The 19,124-nt window shown below is 44.8% G+C and overlaps 1 protein-coding gene and 1 pseudogene across 1 annotated transcript; both read right to left on the bottom strand.

The window, feature by feature from the left end:
* Window positions 1-1,740: 1,740 nt before the first annotated feature.
* On the bottom strand, window positions 1,741-3,546 carry LOC120296905 (annotated as a pseudogene).
* A 7,916-nt stretch (window positions 3,547-11,462) lies between these two features.
* On the bottom strand, window positions 11,463-13,212 carry LOC120296909 (gastrula zinc finger protein XlCGF49.1-like). The gene has a single exon (XM_039318955.1). The coding sequence runs from the start codon at window positions 12,329-12,331 to the stop codon at window positions 11,699-11,701; it is 633 nt and encodes a 210-aa protein (XP_039174889.1). The 5' UTR covers window positions 12,332-13,212; the 3' UTR covers window positions 11,463-11,698.
* Between the last annotated feature and the right edge of the window lie 5,912 nt (window positions 13,213-19,124).

Below are 19,124 nucleotides of genomic sequence, written 5' to 3' on the forward strand. Positions count from 1 at the left end.
AACATTTTTCCCTGCAGTCCCTGATCGCAGAAGAGCTGAGGAGAGGGACACACACACACACACACACACACACACACTGTTTCATGAGGGGCTGGCAGTCTTCCGCCCACCGAAGGGACTTGCTAGTTCGTGCCCTTCCAACACACACACAGACACGGACCCACACGCCCCATTCTGTCAACATAGCCATGCCTTTACAACACCTCTGCGCCATCTTCCCCTTTTCTCTCCTTGCCCTTTGCAGTGGGCAAAAATGAATCTGAAATGAAATAGAAATGAAACAGACTGGGATTTGTTTCTTGAGTCTTTACTGAAGCTCAAAAGGTTTACATGAAGTCAGTTGTCACTATTCTAGAAGCTCAGCAACCGGGGACCACCTGCAGCTAAAGCAAAGGGGGAGCAAGGAAAGCGGATACAGGAAGAGTTGAGATGGAAGCGTCAACAAGGAGAGGTCCCTTAAGATCTTACTGCATTAGTCTTGTTGGAGAGAAATGCCTCTTCAGAGACAGAGGAAAGGAAGGCACGGTTCAAGGCAAGGTCCTGTTAGGAAACAGAACCTATGCCAACGGGTGAGGGGGGCTAGCACAATAGGCCTCCAGAGCTTTTGGGGGCTGATTCCCTTTTTTCGTTCATTTTTTGGTCTGCCTGTGGGACTAATGGTTCCTGAAAGAGCTGCACTGGGTTTTCCATGACAAATGAAGGCACATATACATCTCCCAGGATAACGTTGCAAGATCCAATCTGGGTCGGTCACCAGGACCAGAGGTTTACTGTTCTGAGCATTCAGACCCGTGCCGGAGCCCATCCTCATGAAACCTCTCTTTACTGGAATACAGGTAGTCCTTGACTTACAACACTTCGTTTAGTGACTGTTCAAAGTTATAGCGGCACTGAAAAAAGTGATTATAATCGTTTTTCACACTTAAGACCGCTGCAGTATCCCCAGAGTCACATGATCAAAATTCCGACACTTGGCAACTGACTCATATTTATGATGGTTGCAGTGTCCTGGGATCATGTAATTACCTTTTGCTGCCTTCTGTCAATGGGGAAGTCAGATTCACTTAACAACCGTGTTACTAACTTAACAACTATAGTGATTCACTTAACAACTCTGACAAGAAGACCGTAAACGAGGCAAATTCACTTAGCAACGAAATTTTGGGCTCAATTGTTTATCGTTGTGAGTGCGAGGACTACCTATATTCACTTTGGCCATTCTGTGAGTCGGCAATTATGTTATGCCTTCCTATTGGTTCAATTGGGGTGTTGATGGCTGGTGATGGGCTGTTGTTTCCTTGTGCTGTCATGTTCAACATTCTCCACAAGTTTGATATTCCAAAGACCACTGTCCTGACTATAGGGAGGAGGAGCGCGCAAAAGTTAGACGTCTGGCCACTCTCCCAATGGTTCCTCGGTGGCAACTTAGACTGTCCTATGGGGCAATTCTCTTTTTGGTAAGAGGAAAAACCACCGTTTCCTGCACAGCTGACACCAGGCTGACCTGAGTGGTGGGCTATGAACGAGCTGGAGAGGTCAAGATGTGTCTCTTCAAGGCTTGGTGGACTCTTCCAGTCAGTTAAGCAGGACAGATGATGAAATTATAGGGTATAACCTCTTCAGATCCAGATCTGTAAGGCAAGGGCTAGGTGAACAAGGAAGAGGAACGAGGCTGTTTGATTTCTAGAATCGTTCTAGGAATTGGATTACACTATTCATACTCTTCCTCGTACTTGGAAACTAGATTGACCCCATATCTATCAGCAAGGTGATCCCATGGACTCCGTCCTTGAGGTGAAGCCAGGTGACAGGGACCCCATTGTCTTCCAGCCTCTCTTATAGGAGCTAAGCCATCATCTCGGAAATGTTCATATTCGCAGTTAAGAGGTAAAGTCTCTGGAATCTGCTGGATGACGCATCTTCCCGCATGAGTGGGGAAAAATATGGGTCGAAACCTGTTTTTGTAATTTTTTGGAAAAGATCTTCTGAAACGTGACCAGGTACAAACGGCACGTAACCCCGGCCTTTAAAGTCCTCCGGAATATGTTCCGCACTGATCCATTTCTGATAGTTTGCCATAAGTTCCTGCGGGACATGGGCATTGGCCATAATTTCATTGACCCAAGCACTGGTTCCTAAGAGATAAATTGTGCCAAGACGAACAGCCTCTTTCTTGACTAAGAGGGGACTGGACTGGTTTTGCTGGTTAGAGAGGTAAATTTAAAATCCAGGCCTTGTCGGAAGGATAGATTAGTATGTGGCCGGGGCTGTGGCAGGTCCTGTTGTCATCAAAGTTGCTGAGCAGTGCTGCACAAGGTGTGCCTCCGCTGCTGGTCGCCAGCCAGCACGATCCGTTCGGGTCCACCCCCGTAGTCCTGGCGCATTCTTCAGAATGTGATACGGCAGTGTCGCAGCTGAGTTTGTTGAGCTGATAGGGGTGCTCTGGCGCGCCAGGGGTATCTGAGCAACATTCAGTCAAAATACAATCTTTCAATGCACTGGCATTCCCATTATTAAAGATGAATATATTATAGACTGCCCCACCCCAAAAAGACCTTGGCAGCATGCAAGCACCAATTAGAATCAGTCCTCGACTTACACAGTTCATTAATAACTGTTGAAACAATTACACTCACTGAAAAAAGTGACTTAGGACCGTTTTTCACATGACCGTTGCAGCATCCCTGTGGTCACATGCTCAAAATTAGGGCACCTGGGAACTGATATTTATGACAGCTGCAGTGTCTCAGGCTCATGTGATCCCCTTTTGTGACCTTCTGACAAGCAAAGTCAGTGGGATTCAGTTAACAACTGCGTTGCTAACATAACAAAATTGCAGTGATTCACTTAACAACTGTGGCATTTTATGTTAAGACATAAAATAGGGTACTTAACTGTCTCACAAAACAACAGAAATTTTGGGCTCAGTTGTGATTGTAAGTCAAAGACTAGCTGTAATTCTGTAAACTACTCTGAAGTAACCCGCGGCATCCTTGTTAGTTCCTTATGGCTGTCAGTATTTCAGCACAGGGCTTTTCAGCTGGTGAAACGCGTACCACCTGTGGCAGGTGGTACGGGACCATCCTAGAAGTGGTCGTGGGGGGAGGGGACTGAGCTGAACTGTCGCAGGGGGGCACCGCACAAGCCTGAACGAGAGACGGCTGGAGCTGCAGGGCTGTCAGGGCTCAGCAGAAGCGCCAAGATCAGCCCTGGATTTCAGCTCTTTCCTTTGCGGGGAGGGGGCCAGGAGGCGGGAGGAGGCTTCCATGTTCCTCAAATCTGGGGCAAAGCAACAGGAACCAGAAATTGTCAATCACCTGGCTGACAGTGGCTGCACTGCGCTGGAAGCGCAAGGCAGAGGTGCCCTGAAAACGGACCAGAGAGACAGCAGAGCAGAAGGGAAATGTGAAAAAAAAAACCAAAACCCACCTCCAGACAGCCTTTTCCCCTCCTTTCTGAACACCCTGATGGTCCCCTGGGATGGGCGAGGGAGGCAGCAAGAGGAGAGGGGCGCCGCCTGCTACGGGGCGTCGATCTGTACTTCATCTTGGATAAGTAAGTGGCCGGTGTCGCGGTGTTCCTGTGTCAGGATGAGGGCTGGGCTGCACGGGACGCTTTGTTCTGGGTAGGTTGCAGGCAGCCGGCAGTTTTTTTCAAAACTCGCGCAGTTTTGGAGAAACAACGCCTGGCGGATGTCGCGTTCCTCTTTCCTCTGGAGAAGGTTGAAGGAAAAAGTTTGGCTCCTTCACTGGTTTCTCTTTTTTTTGGGGGGGAGTTTATTTATGTATTTATTTATTTTTAATATTTATATGCCGCCCAATCCCGAAGGACTCAGGGCAGAGTTTAGCAAAGAGCAGCTGTCAGCTTTAGCCTGTCTGATTAGACTTACAAGGCCTGTCTTCAAAGGAAATCCCTCCTCTGCCTTCCCTCGTGGATTGCAATCCCCTCGGAGCACACGTTTAGACGGGAGGGGCAACCTGGGCTCTTTTATGACTGGTGTACTCAACTCCCAGCAATTCCCTGAGGCAGCCATTGCTGAGGGGAAAGGGAGAGGTTTTCCAAGCTCCAGGCTGGCTCAGGAATTCTGGAGTTGAATCCACGAGTCATCAAAGAGCCAAGGTTCCCCACTCCTGGTTTGAGATCTCTGAACTCCAGAGTTAATCTGAAACTTGCTCCATGGCTGTGATGGATCATTGATTCAATCAATAATTAGAAGTTAGCATCTAGATACCCATGAAAAAGAAATCCCTTTGGGAAATATTAAACAGGCAGGAACAATAGGAAAAGAGGTAGAAAGCCTAGGCCCAGAAACCAACTATTACAAATACGAAAGGCTGCTCCAAAAGAAACATCCATTTCCCTCTCTTAGAAAAGTCAAGCCAAAAAACAAAAGTACCAGAGAAGAGTCTCTCTCTCTCTCTCTCTCTCTCTCCTTCCCTCCCTCTCTCCCTCTCTCTCTCTCTCTTTCTTTCTCCCCTCTCCTCTCCTCTCTCTTCCTCCCCCACCTGTGATAAGCACTAGCCTTGAACAAACCAAAAGAAAGCTGACAGGTTTGCCCTATCTCAGTGATGGCGAACCTTTTAGAGACCGAGTGCCCAAACTGCAACCCAAAACCCACTTATCCATCGTGGAGTGCCGGGTGGGTGTGGCCCATTGGCTGGGTGTGGCTGCGGTGGTAACGGAAGACTGGGTGGGACTAAAAAGTTCAATCAAGCAATTCCAACTTTGCAAGATCTTTTTTTTTCCTGCAAGAAGCTGAAATTGACTGAACCTTTTTTTTTTTTGCACATGGCAGCAGAGGCCTAAAGCGAAAAGGTTTTATAAAACCCAGCTGAAGGCCTAGGACTCGGGCGATAGAACGCATGCCCACAGAGAGGGCTCTGTGTGCCGCCTCTGGCACCCGTGCCATAGGTTCGCCACCACTGCCCTATATACACATAGAAACCAATAACAGGATTAACCCCAGACACACCAGCGCCTACAACAAGATTAACCTAGATACACAAAAACCTCATCAACAAGTTATTTCCGTCCCTGGGTCATAGGATTAATCAATCCTGCTGAAAGGGAAAAAAACCAAGCTAGGAAATTAAGAAGAACAAACTTCTTATAAATCTCATCAAAACTTAAAATAGGAAAAAGAGTATAAATTGTACCATGCATTTAGGTGATTTTTACTAGCTAGTCCAGAAGTCATTGCTGAATCACTTCTCTGTCTGGCTTCTGTAGTAAAATCCACTTTCTGGCAGTTTGCTTCGCTCAGTCTCAACTATTTTTATTTTTATTTATTTTGAGCCTATTTCAGTATTTTCCTCTTAAGTCTGAGTTACTCCCAGTTGCTTTGTTCTCCATTAATGAAATGCACAGTCCCTCTCCTTTTTTTCTATTTTTGCTGCTTTTTCTGCAGCTGCAGGAATTGTATCCAGGGAGGAAATAAAATGCTTGCTCATGTTATTTGTCCTACAACTGACAGGATGCATTCTGTTTGCATAAGAGGTTTGGGGCTGTATTCTTAAATATTGTAATTTTGGACAGTCACTAAATGAACTGTTCTAAGTCTAGGACTAGACTTCGCCCAGCCTGGTTGGAAAAGCGCCCAGACGGGGAGAGAGAGCGAGAGAGAGAGCGAGAGAGAGAGAGCCAAGAGGGTGACAGCACTGGCAGAGCTTAATTCAGCTTCCTCCACAGAAAAGGCCGCGAAGCAGTGCAGCCTCCCTTAGGAGATGCTCGACAGAAACGAATCTGGCACTGCAACGGCCCCCAGTTCGAAGCTGTGCGGAGATGGATAGAGGAGCGGTGTCTAGGTTCCTATGACCATCGGAAATATGTGTTTTCCGATGGTCTTAGGCGACCCCTTTGAGAACCTCTGGTCTAGAGAGAGAGAGAGGTTATGGCAGTTGGCTTTTGTGCCTTCTGTGACACAAGTCAGCTTGAGCTCACTTACCCGATGCATGCGATCACAGTGTCACTTTGCCGGGCAATGAAGTGGCACAGCCTTTCGTGGGATCCTGAAATATCACAAAGAATTGTTTGAATTGATGTTCAGATGAGAATGTCCCATTTCTCCCACCCCTAACTTGTATGTTTTTATCTGAGCACATGCATTTTTCCCCTTTGGTCCTTGGCGTGCTGCAGAAGAATCAGGGTACCCCTTAGGCCAGGGATGGCGAACCTTTTAGAGACCGAGTGCCCAAACCACAATCCAAAACCGACTTATTCATCGCAAAGTGCCAAGGCCGCATTGGGGGTAGGCGTAGCCCACTGGGTGGGTGTGGCTGCTGTGGTCATGGCAGATTGAGTGGGCATGGCTGGGGTGGGTGTGGCCATTTTGATGTTGCTTGTGGGGGGATGCCTGTGGGGGCTGGCAGAATTGGGGGAGATCCAGGGGGTCTCTGGTGGATGTGGCGTTGGCAGGAGGTTCGTCCTGAGGGGTGAGGCAGGGGTAGGGCAGGGGTGCCATTGCTGCAGGGCAAGGCGAGACAGGGGCGGCTGCTGCCTGATACCATCAGCCCCCGCACACAGGCCAGCGACGCATGGGGGCGTGCTCTACCACCTCTCCTTGAGCTTGCTAGCCAGCTGCTTCACCTCCTTTGTGCTGGGTGGGGTTGCCGCTCTGGGTGCCAGCGGGGGCCTAATGGACCTGTGCAAGCTGACTATGGCGGCAAGTGTGCCCACAGAGAGGGCGCTAAGTGCCACCTCTGGCACACGTGCCATAGGTTTGCCATCACTGCCTTAAGCCAAACATTTGTCCGTCCTTCTTTCATATCAATCAAACAATTATTTGGAAAACCTACGGGGGCTTCCAAACAAGCCTGCTCCTCCATGGATCCAGACAAGTCCTCGTCTGTTCTCTGGACTTGCTCTTTTGGGACAACAGACCATCACCGGCACTCTGTCAAAAAGCATTTCCTTGACAATCAAGTCAGATGGTTTCCTGGGATGTATTCCATTCCAAAGGAGCCTCCATATGAAAAATTCATGGCAGATGCCAAGTTTATCCAGAATCCTGGCCTGCACAGGGGAAAGACAAGAAAGAAACCAAAGAATAACACACAAAGGATCTGTTTAGATCAGCGGTTCTCAACCTATGGGTCGCGACCCCATTTGGGGTCGATCGTCCATTTTACAGGGGTCACCCAAAGAAGGCGATCCGCCATTTTCCCCCCTCAGGGGGTGCCGCCGCGCATGCGCACTGCGCATGCACAGCACGTTTGTGTGATGGGGGTCGCTGTCACACAAACGTTGAGAACCACTGGTTTAGATGCTATCCAGAGCGAGTTCTAATAACAGAGACTATTTGGAGCTCAGGGTTGAAAGGAGGGGTCCTTGGTGCTCTCTGAGCTTGCTTGTGCATCCTCAGGTACACCAAGTGTAGGACTGTGCCATTCAGCCGAACCAACTGAAAGCAAAGCTAGAGTCCAAAGGCAGAGACTTACCAGTCCGAAAAGAATTCTTACAAACAAATAGAGAAGGCGCAGTTTTCTCCCCTGGCTGATTCCTGGCGGGATATGCATGCCGATGATATTAAAGTAAAGGATCCACCCGAGGAATAACAACGTGATTGAAATGCAAAAGTAAAATACCAACATCCACAGGGTTTGGCCCAATATCGTTTCCATGGTGGAAAGGTCCTGAGATCAGAGATGGGATTTCTTTTCCCCTATCTGGCCAAAGAAAATTGTCTTAAAGCTTAATTTGCTTTCTTCTTGGTCCGTGAGCTCTATATTGCCCTGTAGTTCTTTTAACAATAGGTGACACGTACACCACGATGCCTTCTCTTATACCATTTCAACAGGTATGATCAGTCAACTGATCATTTTTTTTATTCACTATTTAACTGGACCAACAAGTTCTGAACAAACAGATCTCTTTCAAAAGTCTTTCTCTTGAGGGTTACATCATCCAAGATCGGTTGAGTTTACTTTATGATCACCCCACAGATTAAATGAGGTTCATTTATCTGTATTCTTTAATTATGGCTTTCAGAGGCACACTGTAATCTGGGTGAGCTTCTGGGCACCACGTTCCCTGACACAGAAAAATGACTTTACACGGATTTTGAGATGACAACAGCCTCAACAAGGTTTCATGCCGAGTGGATTTTGCCATTTGCGTTGTAATTTGGTATTTTTGCTTCTGATGGTCAGAGGCAGATCAGTTCAACTAAAATTGTCTAAAATAGCCATCATAGCAGTGTTCCAATATCTCAGGGGCTGCCACAAATAAGAGGGAGTCAAACTATTCTCCAAAGTGCCTGAGGGCAGGACAAGAAGCAACGGATGGAAACTAACCAAGGAGATAAGCAACCTACAGCTAAGGAGAAAGTTCTTGACAATTAGAACAATTAACCAGTGGAACAATCTGCCTCCCGATTGGACAATTATTTGTCTGAAATGGTATAGGGCAGCTTGGGGGGAGGGGAAAACAGGGCTACATGCATGCAGCTTGACTTGTACAAGTAGCGGGCTGGCACACACAGCTTGATTGTAAGTTGACCTGTATATGCCCATGCATGCAAGCCCACTTGTGCAAGTTGCACACACACAATGGCTGGCCGCTCACGTAGCTCGGTTGCGAATAGGCCACAGCCCAATAGTAGGCCACAATCCAGGGACTGGGGACCCCAAGATAGGGTTTCCTGCCTGAGCAGGGGGTTGGACTAGAAGATCTCCAAGGTCCCTTCCAATCCAGAGCCATGAAATGCAGTTCTTTGCCCTTCCTTAATAATGGGACATTTGTAGATGGGGAAATTGCAACAATCACTATCGGGTAGTTTTATGTTTGCAAGGTTGAGGTATTAAGCAAAGACACATGGTGAACAAACAAGCTTCTTTATTGATCTCTTCTTACAACCAGCAACAGCAAAATGGCACGCAGGCCATTTATAGAGTCCTGAACCCAGACAGTGTCAGCCAATAGGAAGCTGGCTGTTTTCGTGCCTTGCGCATGCGTGCAAGGCTGGCGACAGCCAGTCTGGTCCCAGGCAGCTTTTGGTCTGCCCGGGACCATTTGCAACATTGCTGAGCCTGCTGAATGCTTCAGCAGGCTCAGGACACAACAGGTAGAATCTCTGTAATTAAGATGAAAGTGTAAGAACGTCCTGGTAGTGCTTCACAAAAGCCAAGAAACAGGAACGTTGAACAATCAACACGTTTAATGCACTGTGTTGACATAAAGTTAGCACTGGAAGTAACCTCCTTCCAGTGCCTTAAATACAGCCACCTACCACGCCCAGAGGACACCCCCCAATTACCACCCACGACTATACTCCACCCTCGCCTCGCTCAACCCCAGTTGATAACCCACACCCCACCAATAACCTAATTAACAATGCTGCGCTCTCCTGCCCCAGTCCACGCCCCACACATAGAAGTGAAATGAACAAAGCCGGCAACACTCTGCTCTACCGTCCAGTCCTCTGCTCCAACGTCCACTAATGACAGACCCAGCGACACTTGGAAGTCCAATAAACATAAGTACGAAGTAGCCTCCCTTCCGTTCACCACGTTTCGTCCGTGCTGTTGTTACTAGTCATCTAAGTATATCAATTACTAGCCATCCTAGCTGGTCACATGGGCTCATCAGCTGCCGCTCTAGGAATCCGGTTTCCCATCTCGGTTTTTGCACTAGCAGTGCGAAACACAGAGCTGCCGCTCTAGGAATCCCGGTTGCCCATCTCGGTTGCAATGGCGGCGCGAAACGCGGACCCGCCGGATCAGCTGTTGGGGCCTCTCCAATGTTGCCATTGTGCGAGCTGGTAATGGGGCTACTGGAGGGTGGGTGGTGCGCTGGGTCTGACAGAACGTTTTACCAATGATGCTTTTTTTGTTTCAGATTCCAGAGTCCAGCTAGACATAACAACACTAAAACGTAGCGTGAGAATCAAGGTTATTGAGCCAGAGCTGATAAAGAATTGGCGGGCTGGAGAGCTGGAGAAGAACCCCACACTTCAAGCTAATTGGGGAATGTGATTTATGACTGTTAATTGGACGAGGGAGGGAATTGTGCTTTGATACTATGTGCCGGGGGGGGGGAATTCAGTTTTTGGCTTCGATTATGTAAGTGCCGGTATTATGCTACTCGAATAAAAGATCCTTTAAGGTAAACAATGCCTCAAAGTTCTTTTGAAGAGTGTCATCTGTCGGAACCATGACAGGGGGTGTAAATCAGACGTAAGTTACTTTTTTCAGTGCTGTTGTAACTTTGAACGGTCACTAAGCAAACTGCTGTAAGTCGGGGAATACCTATATACGCAAATAGAAATTCATAAAGTGGAAAGGTGATTGGGGAAGAAGGAAGGGAAGAAAAAAAGAGCTGGGAATGCTGATGGTGGCCCTCGGGGAGGGGGCTGAGCTGTGCCCTGGGGAGGATCATGGTTTCCTTGCCCCCCCCACCTTTGGAAGCTACTCTGGCATTCTCTTGTGTCTTCTCTGGTTGCCACACCTGTTGCAAGATGGCCTGTGGGAGAGAACTGGAGAGTCCAATCTCGGCATTCTTCAAATCAGCAGGCAGAGAAGAGCAGTCACAACAGTGGTGACAGGGCCCCAGCAAAGTCAGTGAAAGCATTGCCTGCAGGAGTGCAAGCTGGCCACATGGATTTACAGAAGACAATAACGGAAGAGATCTTGGAGGTCTTCTAGTCCAACCCTCTATAGAAACAAGGGGCCCTATAACATTCCTGACAAATGGTTGTCCAATCTCTTCTTGAAAACCTCCAGTGATGGAGCACTCCCATTAAACTTCTGGAAGCAAGCTATTCCATTGATTAATTTGTTCTGACTTTCAGGAAATTTCTCCTTAGTTCTAGGTTGCTTCTCTGCTTGTTAGTTTCTATCCATTGCTTCTTGTCCTGCCTTCTGGTGCTTTGGAAAATAGGTTTACCCCCTCTTCTTTGTGGCAGCCCCTCAAATAATGGAACACTGTCTCAAGGATGAAACTTTGACAGCTATGTTCCTCTGCATTTCAACTTGCCTTTAGAGTAAGGGGGGAGGGAGTCTTACTTTCCAGTGGATTAGATGGGAAAATGAAATTTGTACAATTCCGCTGAAGACTGTGAGAACCTGAAACCTTTTCAAGGACACCAGAACAGGTGTGGATTTGAAGCAGACAGTTCCCATAACAAACACAACTTGTTTATACGGACTACGTAAGACATTGGGGGTTTGGCTGGGAAAATTATTGTTTAAGTCTATGAATTGGTGTTAGAACCTCAGAGTTAGTTTTGTTTCAGCAAAATCAATCAACTTAATAAACAGTAAGATTTTTGGAAACAGAATGAAGCTGGAGCTTTATTTGGATTCTCGAGCTGGCTGTTGACACACTGCTATCATGTCACCCCTAGTCCTTATTTTCATTAAACTAGACATACCCAATTCCTGCAACTGTTCTTCATATGTTTTAACCTCCAGTCCCCTAATCATCTTTGTTGCTCTTCTCTGCACTCTTTCTAGAATCTCAACGTCTTTTTGTACCGTGGCAACCAAAACTGGATGCAGTATTCCAAGTGTGGTCTTACCAAGGCATTGTAAACCCTTATTAACACTTCACATGATATTGATTCTATCCCTCTATTAAGGCAGCCTAGAATTGTGTTGGCTTGGTTGGCGGCTGCAGCACACTGCTGGCTCATATTTAAATGATTGTCCACCAGGACAATCCCTCTCACAGTTAGTACTATTGAGCCAAGTACCACTAAATGTTAGCTTTCAAGTGCCACTAAATCATTTGCAGGATTTGGTGGAAAGACTAACATGGCCATCCCTGTGTTAAGTATTTGGGGAGACTCTTCTGGAAGCTTCCCGTCGGTGTGCACCCTTTGATGCAAAGTCAGGTTTGTGCTCTGGCTGAAGCTTTTCCCACACTCGGAGCAGGTGTAGGGTTTCTCCCCGGTGTGGGTTCTCTTATGTCTAATAAGGCTGGACTGATCCCGAAAGCTCTTCCCACAGTCCTTGCAGCCGTACGGCTTCTCCCCCGTGTGCATCCGCTGATGCGCATTGAGGCTGCCCCTATGACTGAAACTCTTCCCACACTCGTAACATTTGTATGGCCTCTCCCCCGTGTGAACCCTTTGGTGCTGAATGAGACTCGGTTTGTCAGAAAAAGTCTTGTTGCAATCGGCGCACTGATGCGGCTTCTCTCCTTTGTGGATCTTCTGATGCCTCACGAAGTTGGTGCTCTTGTTGAAACTTTTCCCGCATTCCGAGCACTGGTACGGCTTCTCCCCTGTGTGGATAATTTGATGGGAGGCGAGGTGGGCGCTCTGAATCAAGCTCTTCCCACACTCTAAACACGTATACGGCTTTTCTCCGGTGTGGATGATCTGGTGGGACATCAGATGGGCGCTGCGACTGAAGGACTTCCCGCATTCCAAGCATTTATACAACTTCTCCACTTTAGGGATTCTCGGCGGTGTCAGCAGGTTGGATGGACCATGAAAGCTTTTGCTGAAATCGGAGGGTTGATGTTGTCCATCAGCATGGACAGCCTGATACGATGGAGGAATAAAGGAACTAGAAACTTCTCTTGGTTTTCCAGAAATGCATATGAACTCTCTTCTTTATAAAGTATTTCCCTGTCTCTGGTGTTCTTCCCCAAAATACTTTTCTGGGATTCAATCTCGGCAGATATTTCCCAGGGATCACTGAGACATCCATTTCTTTCCTCTCCTTCCTGGTTTTTTTTTTTTTTTTTTTGCTGCAGTGAGATTTGATGGAACTCTCCAATGGAACAAGGAAGGGGTTTATCGATCCATTCTTCTTGTTGGCTTCCTTCTTGGTGTGAGGGTTGAATTCGGTTCCAGACTTTCTCTTCAAAGAGTTCCTGCTCAGTTTCTTCAGAGAAATTCCCACATAGTTGCCCCTCTGTTACACTTTTCCATTCAGATCCTGTTGGAATAAAGATTGGGAGATGGTTAGAGCTCACACCAAACTATTTAGAAGTAGACTCTCTGAGAATATTTGGGGTTCCCCATTAAATAACAATAATGAGGGAAAAAAGTTCTGGATAATGGATGTCCATGGAGGTTTTCAGTCATCCAGGTCACGGTTGTCCCAAAGGTGCTTTTTCATGAGGCAACTGGACTTTGTTGTGAAAGTCCAGCTGCCTCTTGAAAAATCACCTTTGGGGCTTCTGGAAGGTGGGCGTGGCAAAACCAGGAGACAGCAGACGACAAGAGAAAGAACTGGATTAGATGGAGAAATGAAATTTCTACAATTCCGCTAAAGACTGTGAGAACATAAAACCTTTTCTTTTTTTTTATTGAAAAGTTTTATAAAAATTACAGTATACACCCCAAAGCCCACCCACCCGAACCCCCCCTCTCCCTCCCCCACTTCCCAGAGCTGAGTACAGGGTTGGAGGGATGGGATTTACTTTTTGGATGGCATGCCTATTTAATTTATAATAAAAAGGTTGATAGGGTCTTTAGATCTCATATCTTAAGAATTTCTTTACTTTGGGTTTGGAAGAAATACTATAGAAGTGATTCAAGAATTCCATTATGGGCTATTCCATGGCATGCAATAGAAGGAATAAGGAGAGGAGTTAAGATGGATATTACTTCTTATACACAATTACTTAAGTGGGATGGTAAAAATTGGCAATTAAAATCTATGGATGAATTAGTACAAGAAAATATTATTTATTCATGGTTTCAGTATAGACAATTATTGGAAAGGTGGAAGATAGATTATAAGGTGGGCTTGCTTAGAGAGGATGAGACTTTGTTAAAACAAATTAGAGATCAAAGTCAAACCCATATTAAAAGAATTGATGGTGTCTTGGTGGAACTGGACTCAGAAGCAGAGCTAGTTAAAGATTGTATGGTTAAGTGGGCACAAAATTTTGATGAACCAATTTTATTAGATACTTGGGAGATTATTTGGGTGAGGAATGTTAAATTCACGCAAGCCCAAAACTTACGGGAAAACTTTTATAAAATGTTTTATAGATGGCACCTTGATCCACAAAAAATGTCTCGTATGTATCCAAACCTGCAGCCTAAATGTTGGAGATGTGGTTGCTTATCATATTTGGTGGTCATGTAAAAGTATTAAAGCTTTTTGGATTAAGATATGGTGGAATATTCAAAGAATTTTTAAAAGAAGGATAAAATTTACTCCACAATTGTTTTTGTTGGGTATTGTTTCTGATTGTGATGATAAAGAGATTATTTTAATGTTAAATTTAATTACTGCGGCTAGGTTGTTAATAGGGCAATATTGGAAGAAGGAATTTTTGCCTACTTTGCAAGAATGGTTTTTTAAAGTTTCCTACTTAGCGGAAATGGCAAAAATTTCGGCTTTCTTGAAAGATCAATCGCAAGAGAAGTATCTTTCGGTGTGGAAAAGATGGATAAATTTTATACAATATAAGTATGATATAAGAAAATATTATCTAGCTTTTGAATAATTTATATAAGTTTAAGATATTATTTAGAAGTGTAATTGTTATTATTCTTTAATTTTTTATTTTTTTTAATTTCTTTTTATTTTCTTTTTTGTTTTTCCTCTTTTTGTTTCTTATATATAATGGAGTTAAAGTATTTTACAATTTGTTTATTGTGTGTAATTATATTTGCTTAAGGTTTATTTGGGTTTAAAACTTTTTTTCTTTTAAGATCTAGTTAAGCCTGTATTCAGCTTTGGGAAGAACGGGGGAGGGTTTTGGGGTGGGTTGGGAGGGATTGGGGAAGGGGGTTTTTATTGTAAAATTAAAAAAAATAATAATAAAAAATAGTAATAATAATTACTTACCAAACACGACGAGTTGTGTTTCTACCAAACAGTTCTACTTTGGTTTCATCTGACCATATGACATTCTCCCAATCCTCTTCTGGATCATCCAAATGCTCTCTAGCAAATTTCAGATGGGCCCGGACATGTACTGGCTTAAGCAGGGGAACACATCTGGCACTGCAGGATCTGAGTCCCTGGCGGCGTAGTGTGTTACTGATGGTTGTCTTTGTTACGTTGGTCGCAGCTCTCTTGCAGGTCATTCACTAGGCCCCCCCGTGTGGTTCTGGGATTTTTGCTCACCGTTCTTGTGAGATCTTGTGTGAAGCCCCAGATCGAGGGAGATTATCAGTGGTCTTGTATGTCTTCCATTTTCTAATTATTGCTCCCACAGTTGATTTCTTCACACCAAGCTGCTTGCCTATTGCAGATTCAGTCTTCCCAGCCTGGTGCAGGTCTACAATTTTGTTTCTGGTGTCCTTCGACAGCTCTTTGGTCTTCACCATAGTGGAGTTTGGAGTGTGACTGTTTGAGGTTGTGGACAGGTGTCTTTTATACTGATAACAAGTTCAAACAGGTGCCATTAATACAGGTAATGAGTGGAGGACAGAGGAGCCTCTTAAAGAAGAAGTTACAGGTCTGTGAGAGCCAGAAATCTTGCTTGTTTGTAGGTGACCACATACTTATTTTCCACCATAATTTGCAAATAAATTCTTTCCAAATCAGACAATGTGATTGTCTGGATTTGTTTTCTCATTTTGTCTCTCATAGTTGAGGTCTACCTATGATGACAATTACAGGCCTCTCTCATCTTTTTAAGTGGGAGAACTTGCACAATTGGTGGCTGACTAAATACCTTTTTGCCCCACTATAGAAACAGGAACTCTGATGAAATTACATTTAATTAATTAAATTAGTAATGAGATCCCTGAGGCTGATGCTGCGAAACTAAATACTGGATATCTGGCACAATTTTTGTAAAGAACAAACGAAGGTTTCCTCTTTCGGAAATATTCAGGCGGTTTCTTTCTTTGGTCATAATATGATTAACAGCACTAAAGCCTGATTCCACAAGATAGGAGGCAGGGGAAAGGTATCAATAAACTGAATATCATTTTCCACATATTTGGATATAAGGCAGGCATTTTTTTACTTTGCCATAGGTTTTCATATCCACCACTATCGAATTTATGTTTACTTTCTTCATCATATCTAATTTCTAACAGTTCTTCTTGGCAAGTTATATCAGCCTCTTCAATATTTGCGGTAAAAGGATTTTTCATCCAGTCATACACCTTCAATTTCAAAATATCTTCAAATCGTTTTTCCATGTCCAATTTAAGTTCGTTGAGGTGGCTACTGACTCTGTCAATATCCTCTGGAGTTACATCATCTTTTATAGATGATAATTCAGGAAACTGATGAAATTTTCTCTTCAATAGATTATAACGAAGTAGTTCAAGTTTGTCAATAAATAATGACACAATACTTTGGCAACCTATAAGAGTCTTATTAGCTCCTTGAAGCTGCAAATTGACATCATGAAACCTCTTGAAAATATCTGCCAAATAAAAGGCATCATTCTTTACTGTTTTTAACTGTTGACACAGATTGGTCTCATTATTACTTTCCAAAAATTGTATGACACTATCATATAATGCTAAAGATGTACCCTTTGACAGCCACCGAACTTCTGTGTGCAAAAGTAACGTAATAAAATCTTCATTATTGTCCTGGCAAAGTTGTCGAAACATTCTATCATTTTTTGGTTTGGATTTGATCTTGTTTATGGCTCGAATTATTATAGTTAATGATGAATGGAGAGTTGTACTTAGATGTTTTCCTACAAGATGTTGTCTGTGCACCACACAATGAATACATAAAACATTTGGCACTTCTTCCTTCAAATAAGCAACAAATCCACGATAACAACCTACCATTGATGGTGCTCCATCAGTAGCACGTGCAACAATATTATTCAAAGGAATATTATTTTTTGTAAAGTATGATTTCACAGTATTAAATATAGATAATCCTCTTGTATCTGTAATGAGATTTATTGCGAATAGCATTTCTTCTTGTTATGTATTGTTTTCATCAAAATAACATACATATGTCATCAATTAAGCATTATTATCTGCAGTGGTAGACTCGTCCAATTGCATAGAAAATGAAATATTTTGGAGAATACTTATCAGGTTTTTTTCAACATTAACTGCCATTTCATCAATTCGTCGCTTTACTGTGCTATCGCTTAGGGGCAACGTTTTTAAATTTTCAGGTATATCCTGATGCATTACTGTTGAAATAAATTCTTTTGTAGAGGGTATTATTACTGTTTCTCCAATATTATAGCTTTTACCACTTTTTGCAATTAATTGTGAAATGCAATAAGCGCAAATTAATCCATCTTCGTTCGCTGCAGAGTGTTTCTTAAATGATGCAACGATTGTTGAACGATTTTGAAATTTTTATATATTTCCTGAAAATATTCAATGGGCTTGTCCTTATCATTTGGATGCTTTGTAGAAAGATGTTCTCGCAATCGACTTGGCTTCATTGCCTCATTGGATAATGTTTTATGACACATAAATACATTGGGTGTTGTTTATTTACAACAGATTCTATGAAACCCATCTTCAGATACACTGGCAAATAGCCACAAGCGTATTTCTTTTTTTGAGACATGGCCTCTACCTTGGTCTTGAGGGAATGCTCAGTGGAGTTTGGTTTGCCCCGATCAGTGCCTGTCACAGTAGGATGAAGAGAGAGCCTGGTTCTTGTCAGAGATGCCTGAAACCTCTATGACTGAGGGCTCTGTGTGGCTCTCAAAATGGCAGCCGCGCCAAAATTAGCAGCCGCTTGTATTTTGGCCAGGCCTTCCCAGCCTTGAGGGGCCCTGAGGGGAAGCTTGTTGTTTGTTGTGCCTTTAATTTCCACCCCCCGGAGCCAAAAATGAGGCACTTGCGGTTTTATCTTGTTGCGCAGCCTCTGTTGTGATACGGATCGTCGAGGAAGTCGACTGGAGCCTCGCAACAACGGCGCGCCTCGGCGAGGCTCTCTGGCCTCCGAGAGCTCCGTGCGGGATTCCACAGCTGAGGCTAACACCCCACGCCTTCTGGAAAGCTCTGTGAGCCGATCGGAGGGCTCGATGGTTCCGAAAATTTAAACGGCTCGATTGAACCCCTACCGCCCACCAGGAAAGCTGGAATGCCCACTAGTGGGAAGTAGAGACCAGGTTGACTACCACTGCCTTAATGCTATGTTTTTTGCTATTTCAGCTAGTTAGTAGTGGAAATATAAATTTCCAAGCCGGGAGTATTCTGAACCATATAGCTCTATGTAACCTCGTATAGCTCTATGTAACCCTAACTAGAGAGCATGTATCAGTATGTCAGTGGAAGGAGTTTCTAAAGGGCATTGGGAGACTTCCTGGACACAAGTCAGATTGGAATGTCTTTGTCTGAAAGAAGCATGGGCTATCAGATGTCACCCAATGAGCCTGCGCAGTTATAAAGATGGTATGGAAGAGAGCATCATCCTTTTACCTGTAGGAATCAACAAAAGATGTAATTTCCAGAAGTAACAACACAGCATGAATGCAAGTAATCTTTGTAATCTTTCTGATCAAAATATATTTCTTTTTGTTATGAAACCATTTCTACTGAGTTATCTATCTGACTTGATTTAAAGAAGGCGTTTTTAACTCACAGTCTGAATAGAGTATGTAGTGGGAGGGGGGTGAGCTGAAGCTGCAGCAGCACCAGAGAGGCCCGGGGAGAATCAGCTGGAGCTGCAGTGTTGCTGGGGCTCTGCTGAAGCCCTGGGATCGGCCCGTGTGGCTCCAGCTGATTGGGGCTTCCAACAGCCTCGGGGTGGCTGGCAGCTGCACGCAGTCTTCAGGGGAAGAGTCAGCTGGAGCTGTGAGGCTGCCGTGGCTTGGCAGGAACCCCAGAATCAGCACATGCAGCTCCAGTCAATGAGTGCTGTGTGAAAAAGCCAGCCAGGCAGTGAGTGAACGCATGGGGGAGAGGAGAATATAAAAAGGAGGGGTTTGGGTAGAAAGGAGGAGTGAGAGAGCAGAGAAGGCAATAGGGAGGAGAGATGTCGGTGGGACAAGCCTGAAGGAGAGAAGGGGATGGCATAAGTGAGGCTTCTGTGGAGGAAGCCTGAGGGAGAGAAGGAGTCAGCAACTGGCCCTTTGAGGGCAACCATAATGCTGATGAGGCCCTCAATGAAATTGAGTTTGACACCCTTGCTCTACATGAAACCTTTGGGAGTGGCCCTTTCCCCCCATCATGGGGCAAAGTCTCCTCCTCCTGGTGCCATCCTGTTGTCCCTCTTAAAAACAACTTTAGGGAATTCCAGGAGAGAAAGGCTGCTTGGCTTAAA

The sequence above is a fragment of the Crotalus tigris genome, unplaced genomic scaffold, assembly GCF_016545835.1.
Source record: "Crotalus tigris isolate CLP2741 ecotype Arizona unplaced genomic scaffold, ASM1654583v1 scf7180000021738.46410, whole genome shotgun sequence".
Classification (NCBI taxonomy): domain Eukaryota; kingdom Metazoa; phylum Chordata; class Lepidosauria; order Squamata; family Viperidae; genus Crotalus; species Crotalus tigris.